This window comes from Cavia porcellus, unplaced genomic scaffold (genome assembly GCF_034190915.1).
Source record: "Cavia porcellus strain 051 isolate PalLab524CR breed Dunkin Hartley unplaced genomic scaffold, mCavPor4.1 scaffold_12, whole genome shotgun sequence".
Classification (NCBI taxonomy): Eukaryota; Metazoa; Chordata; class Mammalia; order Rodentia; family Caviidae; genus Cavia; species Cavia porcellus.
The window spans coordinates 58,514,698-58,527,415 of NW_026947495.1; the positions used below are offsets into that span (position 1 = coordinate 58,514,698).

The 12,718-nt window shown below is 42.7% G+C and overlaps 1 protein-coding gene across 3 annotated transcripts in view; it reads left to right on the forward strand.

Annotated features, from left to right (window-relative positions):
• Myo3b (myosin IIIB) overlaps nt 1–12,718 on the forward strand; it is a 448,610-nt gene that overhangs the window by 329,820 nt on the left and 106,072 nt on the right. For all 3 annotated transcript variants that reach the window (XM_063259246.1, XM_063259248.1, XM_063259247.1), the window contains exon 29: nt 4,169–4,271. In XM_063259246.1, the coding sequence (XP_063115316.1) occupies nt 4,169–4,271 (103 nt within the window). The remainder of the gene's footprint in view (nt 1–4,168; nt 4,272–12,718) is intronic.

Here is a 12,718-nt window from a genome sequence, read left to right on the forward strand (position 1 = left end):
GTGAGTTCGATCCCTGGTACCGATAAAAAGGAAAAAAGACAAAAAAAAAAGACTGTGTCCCTGTCCAGACAGTGCTTGCTTCTCTCCTCCAGGTGACTCACCAAACACCAGGCCGGGCCAGAAGCACTGCCCACAGCCTTTGGTCTGAGGGTTCCTAGAGAGACCTAGAGATCTGAAAAAATGTGGGAACATCTAAATTTGTTTTTCCATGTATAAGGGGAGGCAGTGAAGAGAAAGAGTAGGGACTGTAATTCCTACATGTTCAAGGCAACGGGGCTGCGCCATGTATTTAGGAATAAAGACTTGAGGATAGGACTGCTTGGGTTCAGACCTGGCTCCACCACTCCTCAGCTAGGTGACTCTGACCGTCGCTTCGTCTCCCTTTGCTTCAGTTTCCTCACCTATAAAATGTGAATAAATAACAGTGAGCTCTACCTGTTACAGTTACTTTGAGGATAAAATAACTTAATTTTTTCCTCCCAGTACTGGTACTTGAGCCCAAGAAAAGCTGAGCTATATCCCAGACCCTATTAAAATTTTATTCGAAAATACTTATTTTATTTTTTAAATTGCCGAGGCTGCCATCAAAATTGCCTGACTCAACCTATTGAATTTTGGGCTGGGAATTTAGCTCAGCAGCATAAGCACCTGCCTGGCAAGCATAAGGTCATGAGTTCACTCCCTGGTACAAAAAAAAAGAGCGAGAGAGAGAATGAAAAAGGAAAAAGAAAAAAAGCTGGGATTATAGACTAGCATGTGCCATCTCCAGTCATAAGTTCATTTTTGTAAAGGACCTAGAACAGTGCATGGAACATAATAATCCATGCATTTCTGTTTGTTAAATAAAAAGGAATGGAATTTTCCTTGTCTCTCTTCCCTAACCCCCTTACTGCTACAGTCAAATCAAGCTGAAATACTACCTGATCTTTCCTTCTTTCTTCCAGTCCTTAGCATCTTGCCACTCCCAGCCTCTGGATCAGTTTCCCAGAGGAGCTATAACAAATTACCATGAACTCTAGCTTTAAAACAACAGAAATGTATTCTCTCAATAGTGCTAGAGAACAGAATCCAAAATCTGGGTTTCAGCAGGCTTCTCCTGGAGCCTCGGCAGGAGCAGCTGCTCTCCTGTCATTGCTTGGGGTTCTCTGGGCACTAGCAGATGTTTTGTTTGTTCCTAAGTTGGCAACGCATTTGTAGTTCATTCTGTAGTTCACGCAAACCTGGCCACGCCGTGTCCTCTTTGCCTGATCTTTGTTTTGTGGGTGGCACCAAAGGACTTTGCAACATCTGCTTTCTTCTTGTTTCCCCTGACAGTCAAATGCTTTTCCATCTTATTTCAGAATGGTCTATTGAAGACCCTATTCAGTTTTTCTGGAAACTATGAATGGTTTGGGGAGCTCAACCTGATTTTGGAGGGACAGTTCCTCCAGCAAACTCTGCTCCAAATATTGGTTTACTTCATTAAACCAGAGACATTTAGGGACCTTCTGGGTGACCTGTTCAGGAAAAGCCTCTGTCACTACTCTTGCACCCCACCTCCACCCCAAGTTCAGCATGTTATCAACACATCTGTTATTGAAGTTCATCATTTTATTTCTTAGTCATGTGACTGGTCTAAATCCTGGAACCCAACCTGTTCACCTAAATTAGTAACTTTATTTCTTGCTTTTTAAAAATTCATATCTTCAAGTTTCCAGGGTCATTTTTCCGTGATGAATTCACCAGAGAGATGCCAAAGTGATTCCAGCTGTCAGTCACCAGGGCACCCTTAAAAGTGCTTGGCAGTTTTGGATCCTGCTTTGAACTCAATGGGCTGATAATCTTAACTTATTTAAATATGTCTCTTTCCTGACCCAAATCCCTTTCTCTGCTCTTCAGGCAAAGCTAGGGGATGGAGGCACAGACTTCTGCTAAGCTTTATTAAGAATATTCTGTAAGTTTTCTGTTTGGATTTTATACTTCAAATAACTCTTAAAATCAATATTTTGATGACTGAAGTGTAAATGAATAAGAAACATGGAGTAAGTTCGCCCTTCAATTACATGAACAGAAATTCTATGTGTTTTTATTAGAAACCCAAGCAAAGTAACTGAAGATGATCACTAAGTTCCCCAGTAAAATCTTGCTGCCCCCTCTTCTTCAGTTTTGGGGGTACACTTTCATAAGGAGAGTCCCAAACCAAAATGGACTCTGTGGTCATCCTTTTGCAGTGCTGTTAAATTACTGTTGTTCCTTTCCCCTCCCCCGGGATCTCAAAATCATTGCAGACAAAAGCCTGCTATCTCCGTCCTGCACACAGGGAATACTATTTAAATTCTGGTGAATTGGGCCAGAGAAGGTTAAAAATTAGTTATGGCAATTTTATTTTTCAGTAAGAAAGCAGAAATACAGCTGTGTCCTTAGAATGGGCTCTTCCTTTTTCTGTTTTTGTCAATTATTGCTTTTATTTTGCTTATCCCAGTGTGACAAGTGAGCTTGGGCCAACTCGTTTTCAAGACAGGGACAACCTGCCTGGGGCTCCAACTATGTTTTCGGTTTTGTTTTCACTATTGGTTTATAACTTTTTTTTTGTTTTGTTTTGTTTTGTTTTTTGATACTAAGGGTTCAATCTATGGCTTATGCATGCTAGGCAAGCACTCAGCTGGTGCTTTGTACTTTATTTTGAGACAGGGTCTCACCAAGCTGCCTAGACTGGCCTTAGACTTCTGATCCTCCTCTTCCAGCCTCTCAAGTAGTTGAGATTACAGGTGTGTGCCACTTTGCCTCATGGCTATTATGTTTTTTATGCAATAATAAAAATTGAATAATGTTCCATTTAAGTTTTTTATGTTTTTGAAGTTATAACAATGATAGTAACAACAACAAATGGTTTTATCTACCAGTAATAGCATAGAGAATTGCATTTCTCCTTCACAGAGATAATTACATTTAAGGTACCAAACTAGCAATTCAAAATCAGAGCATGCTATTTCTAAAACAGATAACACAAAAACAATTGATTTCTATATTTAGTTTTCTATAGTCCATATGTGTCATGTTTTATGTCCTACCAGCAACCTAAAGTGCTGACATTTTACATGTCTTCCATAGTATCTTACAATCACCAAGTTCATGGATCATCTTTGTTTATTTTGGTTTAGCCGCTTCTATATTATCTAACATAAGGATGGTGAATGGGTGCGGCTCTCCTTCCCACCCCATTTGATTGGTGGTGACTACTTGGAATTATGATTCTTGGCCCTGGTCACATATTAAAATTGTTGGGCAAGTTGCTAGCCACCACCTCACCTCCTGATGGGTTTCAGAATCTCTAGGGGGACAGGCTCAGATCTTCCTTGGTGATTCTCATGTACTGCCAGGGTTAAGAATCATCCATCTGGCCGGGGATTTATCTCAGTGGCTTAAGTGCCTGCCTGACAAGTGCAAAGTTGCAAGTTTGATCCCTATTACCAAAAAACAAACAAACAAAAAAAGAATCATCCACCTGGATCAGCACCACCTAGACAGCTTGTTGAAAACAAATTTCCAGGTCCATCACTGACCAGGGTTTTTGATGCACTGGTTCTGCCATGAGTCTCAAGAATGTATATTTCTAACAAGTTTCTGGTTGACACTGATACTGATACTGCTAATTAGGGGCCCACACTTTGAGAACCAGTGTTATGTTGAGGAATCTGAAGATGAATTAAGGTTCCATAGAAAAGAGAGATCATGATTGGTTAGTCATGGCTGCCACGGTCAAGAGAAGTAGCAATTCTATTTGTTGACTTCACTCTTGAGAAATATATCAGTAAACTCTCAATAATAGTGCAGAAGTTGGTTGCTCCTTACATGAGTCCCTGTTTCCAGTTAATTCTACTCATGTTGTGATGGTTTATCCTTCAGCTCACTATCCACATTTCCCAGGTGGGTTTAGAAGCTGGTCTACTGATGTAGATGCTCTTGTGTTTCTATGAACCTTATTCAATTTTCTGGCTGAGATCTAGCACAGGAGAAGACCTAGAGTCCCAGGACAGATGAGTTACAATGACATAGCCTGAAGAACGCTGCAGATGATCAGGGAGCAACATCAGGGTCAGGGGAGAGGAGCTGCAGAGTGCAAAGACTCCAACCCTATCAGCTTTGGAACCTATGCTGAGATTCTTAAGTTCTCATTTGTCTTTTTCAGTTCTGAAAACTTCTATTGAACAGAGAAACTATCTTGAAGCTGAAGCCAACAATGGCCATGCTAAGACTTCAATCTCTTTTCCTGCTGTCACTGAGAAAAATTGGTGAGTCTCATTCATACAAGTGCTCTGTTATAATGGACAATGCAGTGTTTCTACCATTATGTCATTTTGGTGAATTAATCAAGAGTAGAACCAAAAGTCTCTCCCATCACATTCTACCCACATGGGTGATTACACCATGATAAGTCTTTATTGTACAAGAGCAACCTGAGCATAGTCCTGGTTTTGGGTTCTTGTCATGGTAAAACCTGTAGTTGGCCTCACTGAATTAAAGCAGTGGTTCTTAACGGGAGGAAATTCCTCCTGTTCTACCAGACATGTGGCAATGTCTGAAGACAATTGTGGTATTCACAGCTTTGGGGAAAAGGGTTCCACTACTAGCATATAGTGGGAAGAAACAACTGATGCTGTTAAGCATCCCAGAAAACAAGCCTTATGTTCTTGCTACAGGAGTATCCAGACCAAAATGCCAAGTCCTGAGGACAAGAAACCCTAGATTCAAGCAAAGACAAAAAGGGAGTAAAATTTCCTGTTTACCTACAAGCTGTGTTAAATATAAATCAAAAGGAGTGAAACAGAGTCTGTTGGGGCCATAGTGCACTATTTTTAGGGGTTGCCTGAACTGCTCAAGCAATTGCGATTACAGGGACGTGATTGGCTAAATTGGGCTCAGGTCATGACACCAAGCCCCGCTCTTTAGGAAAGGCTTCTACTTTCTCTCAGAAAAGTCTCCCAGGAGGGCCAGTGATTTAGCTCAGTGGCTCAAAGACTTAAGAAAAATCCTCCAGGGCCTGTCACATGTGTATCAGGAGAAGGACACAGCTATGGGCACCAGTGGACTATGTAAAGGGTGTGGCCTAATAGGATGAAGCAGCTTTGCCTTTTGAATTTTGCCCCAAGTTGATTGTGGGAATGTCATTAAAAGTTTAATCAAAAAAAGTTAAATCAAAGAAAGAAACAGATTTCATATTTTTTTATTCCATTTCTTTTTAAAAATTTTTTATTTTAAAGAGATTAAGATGAAAGAGGACATAACAAAGCAGATCAGAACAGAACAATTTAAGCAACACAGTATTTTACCTCAAGACAACCCGATATAACAGTAGCTACCATAATGACTTTTCCTTGAAATAGTTGAGCATTCCTTCATACACAATAGTATCAAACATAACAAAATAGTATAAACCATTCAAGAGAATGAAAGTGTTACAGGGCATTCAGAACCAAATAATAGAAAATGAACAATGGTTACTGTATTATCCCATTGTCCATAAAAAATTTGAAACAGATTTCATACTAAGGAGCTCTCTGTATCTTTTCACCTGAGAGTTAGTCTTTACTTAAAATATTTTTCTAATTTTTCGAGATGGCTTAATATTTTCGAGATTTGAAAAATTAAATTCTGAATACTTCTCTCATGTGTGACCATCACTGAACAATCTTTAAAGGAGACTGCCTTAGAATACTTGCCCAAATATCCAGCTTATTCTAAGGTACTTAAAGAGAAGAACTATCACCTATTAAGATAACAAAGTTTAGCATTTCCGATGAGGTAGAAAGATCACTGAATTTCCCAGGTACAAGACCTAGATTCAGGTCCTAGTGCTAACATCTTCTGGCCATTTGACCTTGGGCAAATCAATGATCCAATCTGGAAAATGAACCTCAGTCTGACTCCCCCCAAACCTCGATAATGACTAACTTTATGAGCAAATCTGAGCCCTCTCCACTGCACTTGACTCTCTTATCTTTGCTGACCTTTCTTCACTTGCTCTCATCCCTTAGGCTATGGTCTTTCTTGTACAGTCTTCCAGACCTGTAGGCCCTTCTATGGTGGGGACTGTAAGGGAAACGCAAAGTTTTCCTTGAAAGGTTTGATAGTTGAGTTTGCTGAAAATAAATGGATAGCATATTAACAGGAGAGAAGGTGTACAGAGGGTTAACATGCACTTGTGCACAAGAACCACACAAAATATGAAACACAAGGGCTCAGTGCCTGAGGCGTAGATATCCTCTTCCTAGCCGAGAGGGAGGAGGAGGGCATAGGCAATCTTCAAGAAAGTTTTAGGGAGAGAACGAGCCGGGAGAACAAACGTTGGCTGGGACAAAGTCCCACTGGGCTCTAGGTGTGCTGTCTGATGTTCAGTCTCTTCCTCTGTGATATGAGTTTAATCTTCTTTGGTTAATGAAATTTCAGTGAGAAAATTGAAGGCTGTTGCGTAGATAAAGAGTCTGCTGGTAGATAAAGAGTTCAGAGAAAGCCCTTTCTGCATTTGCTGCCTCGGGGTGTGCTTCCAGTTTGAAGTCTAGAGTGGTGGATTTCAGGTGCGGTTTGCCGAGCCTCAGCCACAGCCGTTCTGCTCTCCCATCTTTCACACTCTGCCACCTCTTCCCGGAGACTTTTATAGGCTGCACGGCAACAAAAGCCTACTTTAGCTTCGTCCCTGTCTCTTCCTGCTTTTACTGACAGACTGTCTCAGGCTGACATTTGGATCTGCTGCCTCATTACTCACCAGACCAACCCCTCCTGCCTCAATCCCGCCATCTGTGCCTTCACTGTGTCCCTAAGCCTGTCCTCAGGAAACTCAGCCCCCAGTCATGAGAGCCTCATCGGTAGGCTCAGTCCAGACCTGACTCTTCCAATACCCAACCCGTGTGCCAGCAGAGGCATTGTTCCTAACTCAACACCAGTACCCTCGGCAAACACAGGGTGTTGTGAAAGAGATAAGATGGAGCAGGGAATCTTCCAAACACCTAGACATCTGAACACCCCCAAACACTGACACTGGACACCTATTGAGGCATGAGACAATCCAGAGAACTTTGACCACTGATATTTGCTAAGATCTTCCCACCTAATGTTCCTTTCTTTCTTTCAGACCCTATAAAAGAAAAAAGGTTGCTTCCCAGTCTCCTTATAGATGGCCTTTTTGCCCTCTGTCTGCCTGCACCTAGGTACCACACAGTCCATGCCATGTTGCCTTTACACAAGCCTGGTGGTCTCCAGCGGTCTCTGCCTCGTGCTGTTCCTTACATCATCTTCACCAGACTGTTTGTAACATGGGCTACACTTCCTTGAATTGTCCCCAGGGATCTACAGGACTGTTTGCTTCAGGCTTCTGGCCAGACGTACCCTTAGTCTCTGTTTTCTCTGGGTCATCCTCCTTCTCAACTACCCACCATTGGAAGGCAGGTTGTTCTCCATGTCCTGGACTCTCCTCCTTCTCTACTTCATGTGAGTGCTGCCACCTCACTGATGTTTTCTGGTGCTGACTGTCAGCTGTGTGAACTTAAACCCCAGATCTCTGTTTTGACCCCCACACTCCCAAACCTATTGCTTGATGGACATGTGCTCTTGAGTTGTATACCAGGCTTTAGCAGAAAATCCCCATGAAAGCGTCTCCCCCAAACCTTGCTACCTCTGGCCTTGAAATCTGGCACCATCATTTTTGATTCTGATCTCTCACTTACCCTCATCACCAGTCACTTTTTTTAGTGTGTGCTGGAAATTGAACTCAGGACCTGGTGCTTGCCAGGCAGGCACTGTGCCACTGAGCTACATCCTTGGCTCTCCAATCACTTTTTAAGGTGCAGGCCTTCACTTACCTCTTTCTCTCTCCTTTTGTCCTCTTCACAGACCAGCTTTCATTTCTGACACCTCATCACTTGTCTTTCAGCTTATTCTTATTTGTTCACAGAGCTTTAATGGCTTCCTATTTTAGGCCAAAAGATGTTCAGAATTCTTTCTGCTGTGTCAAACTTCTGTCTTCCTGCTCTGGCTTGTATTCAGGGCTCACCTCCAGCTTGTCTCCTGTACCCACTTCAAGGCTAATTTGAACCAGTCTTGTCCGGCCAACCCACCTGCCCATTCCTTCTTCTTTCTGCCGATTCATTTTTGTTCATCTCTTACCTTTTCATCAAGATACATCTGCACAGCCTTTTTTTCCACAAAGGCCTTAATCTCTTTCACATTCCTTGAACCATAGTGCAGTTGCACTCAGTGCTACTTCGTAAGATAATGAACTTCTTCCGGATGTAAATCAGCCCACTTTTTTCTTCATTAAGAAAGCTTTGTCACAGTAAACAAACAAGGAAGCTGAATTTACAGTGTACTTAGTGATGAATTGATCTGTATCCTGGTACAAGCTCCTTATGCCATTATGAGTGGTGACAATGCACAGACTGGGTCCTCAGGCCACACTGTGCTTATCAACTCCATCTTTGTGTTTTGTCAGGTGTTGTGGTTGACCACACACTAGAAAGTGAGCTTCTCACAGCTAAGAACTGGGTCTTATTTATTCCTTCTCTTATCTAATGTATACAGCATGTAGTCTCTAAGTTTAGGGAACTGACTTCCATGGCCACTCTTCAGGACCCAGATTTTAATGAAGAAATGTTCTTATATGGACCTTGGATGGTGGCAGCAATAAGAGGACCTAGCGAAATTAATCAGACAGTATGTTGTGGTATCTCTGCCCCAGGAGCTGGGTTCCTTTTATCCCTCTATGTTTAACTGCCAATTCAACATTCTGTGGATCACTATGAGAATCAACAGCAGGAAATTCCTCAGCAGGGGCAGAGGGGCCAGAAGGTTGGTTGGAAAAAGAAAAGTGTTGAGTTGTCTAGTGATGACGTTCTCAGTGACAAGCAATAGATTCAAGGATGCATCAGGACATGAGTGACAGGACACTAGGGGATACCATCAAAGACACAGGATCCTTGCATGTCTTTGCTTTGCTAGTCTCAGTATGTCAGCAGTGCCCCTACTTAGGACCACACTTTCGTGACTGAAGGAACACTAAGCATCACTTCCTCACATGTCAGGGTCTGAAAAGGAAGGAAGAGCAGCCTGGACAGAAGCTCCCAGGAGACTTACCTTGTATGTCATTGGCCAGAATTGCACCAGTGGCTCTGCAAGGACTGCAGTGGGGGCAGGGAAACGTGTGCATCAGCATTTCAGCTGCTAGAGGAGAAAGTAGGCAAGGGATTAAGAGACTGAAGAAAGCACCAATGATGTGTGTCTTAGAGTCCTCAGGAGACAGTCATGCAGGAGATAGGTACCAGGGAAAAATGAAGAGAAGGCAAACTGGAGGGAAGAGTTCACCAGAAAGACTCAGATGGGACCAGAAACATTGCTGAGACGACCAACCAGGAAGTTGGAGGTCACACTGTTCCAGCTCACCCAACACTTAGTGCAAGGCCACTGCTTTCCCATACATGATCTCCTCTACTTCACATGCCAGTCTTTTTTACTGATTCCATATTCACAGATGTGTAAATGACCTGGTAAAGGCTAGAACAAGCAGCTTCCAAATACTAGCTCAGAAACTAGTGCTGGGTTGCTGGAACATGGCTCAGGGTAGAGTGCTTGCCTAGTATGTTCATGGCCTTGGGTTTGATTCCCAGTGCTGAAGGGTAGAAACCAATGTGCTGAGTTTGATGTGTCAGGTTTACCTAGTCATGGTCCTTATTGGCTAATCTGGGAATCACTGGATCTCAGTGTCACACAGAAATGAAGGGCAGATCTGGGGTTTGAATCCTTATCTTTTGTCTCTAACAACAACAATAGCAGCTCACACTTGGCTTTCACTAACATCTTTGTGTGCACTGTGCTAAGCATATTACACGAGTTATACTATCTAATCTGTGGATGGGGCACCCATTTTATTCTTCTGAGATTTAGAAATTACACATAACTTGCTAATGTCACTTAGCAAAGTGACATAAACAGGATTTGAACACAGGCCTTCTACTTCAGCACCCACACTTTGCTTTACCCTCAGTACTAGAGATTGAATCCAAACTATACCAATAACTGGTATAGTTTACTACTAGGGTCTGGGCTCCAAGTTACTAATCCATCTATGACTTTTTCTGATCTACCCACATTGTCTCTATACTTGGCGCCAGTTAAGTTTCAGATCGCAACTGGCTGAGGAAAACACCTTGATGGACATAAAACTGTTACCCTGTGACTAATGGAGAGCATTCCAGCACCCTGTTCCTGGGAGAAAGTCTGCAGCTTCACAGGAGAGCTGCATGACCAGCTGAGGAGAAACCAGCTTGGAGCCAGGTTGAAGCAAAAGGCAGCCCATGACAGAGTAGCAGTAGTCTTTTTAGGTGGCAGGGCTTTGTTCCCATGATGGTAATCCTCCATTTTAATGCTGATAGGGACAATGGTGAGGATTATGCCTTTAATTTAATTTGGCCTTCATATGGCAAAGCTCTTGCCAGGCTTTTTATGTGACTTTCTTTAGCACAGCCAGCCTGTTGTCATGTAAAAGGAGCCCAAAGGAAGGAGGCCCAGATTGATAATGACTGGTGCAGATGTTTTTGCAGGGCGGCTTGGAACAGATCCCCAGAGAAGCTACTTCCTTGTGGGCCACTTCTATGAAGGTGATTGGGACTCTCCTGACTCAGGCATTGTAGGAGAGCTGGCATCTCACAGGAGCAGAAAAAGAGCACATATTTCTCTTGTGTGTCACCCTTGTGGCTCCGGGGCCTGGCGCCAGTTGGGCTGACCTCAGAATGGATGAGCCAGAAAAGCAGTCTCCCAGTCAGCAGGGCTGACTGTGGGCCAGATTTGCATGTGGGCTGTGAAGTACAGATTGCCACATAGCTTGACAAACCGTCTGGGTGGGGAGTCACTGCAGAAATACGTGGCAATGCTAAGATGATGGAACAGAATAAGTCCTTGGCAAATGTCATACCATGGTGGGGTCCAGTCAGTGCACTGATGCCGTTGGAAGACCTTGCAGGGAACCAGAGGGAAGATGGCAGCAGGGTGTGGGAGCACGGGTAGCCATTATCACAGTCTTTCACAAGGTGCTTACCATGTGGAAGGCACTTGTGTATTAGCTCATTTCAGTAGAAAAAGGTGGGCTTTGGAGACAGACCTGGGTCTGAATCTTAGCTACTTATGAGCTATGAGATATTGAGCAAGTTCCTTTCTTTTTCTGAATCTCAGTGTCCTAGACTGCAAAAAAGGAAATAATTAGGATGACTAAAGGTAAATTCATGCAAAGGAGATAGCAAAATCACAGATAAAGAAACCAGTGAGAGCCAGACATGGTGGCCCTCAGGTACAGTTCCAACACTCTGGCAGGCTGAAGGAGGAGACCCAAGTTCAAGCCCTATATGAGCAACTTAGCTACTTAAGGAGATCCTGTCTCAAAATTAAAACAAACAAACAAACAAGCAACCAAAAGTGAGATGGTATTGGGGATGCAGTAGAGTGCAAAGGCCAGCATTGTTAAAAAAAAAAAAATACTTGGTAGTGAGTAATTTATTAGTAGTGAAATAACTATTAACAAGATCCTATAAAGCTAACCTCATAGGGAGGGTCAAGACTTCTCTGGTTTAGTTGTAAAAATATAGGCAAAAATAAACATTGAGTTTTCAGCTCTTTAGCGGTCTGAATGATGTTAACTCTCTGCTTTAGCTAGAGAACCAAATTATATTTTGTGTTTCTGGCTCTCATCTCAGGAGTAAATCCAAGGTTGACTTTGGACCCAGGACTTGTACTTGCAACAGGGCTAGGATGCCACTAGAACATACCCTGAGATGACAACTTTCAGAGTTTAGAATTATTAAAGCCTTCTTAGATTTTCTAGATTTTAAAAATAGGGATCAGTCACATTTATTTTTCAACTCTTTTTGAGGCCAGAAACCTTATCACCAGCTGAAAAGAACTTCAAGGAAAAAAAAAATCTGTTTTGAGTTATATTTTTCCTTGTGGATTTGCTTATGGCCGTACATAAATATTTATCTGAACTATTTCAACAGACCCTAAATCATCAGTGATCCTCAAGCAAAGGACCCTTTTAGAGGATTTGTGTATGTCAAGAATGTCAGCAATCTCTTTATAGTACCAGATCCCAAGGAAGAGGGCCTCTTTGAAAGTATTTGGAGCTCTTTGGTGGTTTTCAACATGTCTGTAGTTTTCCGATTTCTGTGCATCTCTTCATGCCATTTCCTCTGGATGAAAATCCTGGCCAGCCCTTGCTTTACCTGTGGGTGTATTCCCCATCCCGCAAGTAGTGTGACTGGCCTCACGCCTGTGACTTTCTGCATGGTGGCCTTGAAGCAGACGAGGGCAGGAGAGCATCTGAGGCAGAAGAGACAGAGCAATCTGTGGGTTAGCAGCGAGAGGTGCAGAGCTATGGGGGGAGAGGTGCTGTGGAAGAAAGGCTGAGGCAGGGTGGAGTGGAGTGAGCATGGAGAATATGAGGCAAGGCAGATGGAAGCTTGGATACAGAAGGCCTTAAGAACTGTGCAAAATATTTTGGGTATTTTCCATAGGCCAATAAATGCAAATCTCTAGTCTTTGTGGGGGTTATGGTCTAGACAAAAACTTTGCTTGGCCTATACATTTAAAACGTCTTGGTTTCCACAGTATAAATATAGAAAGATTTCATATAACAATTCAGATTTTGGCAGCTCCTGTAAAATTGGAGTGTATGATAGCAGACCTTCTAGAGTGAGTGGGA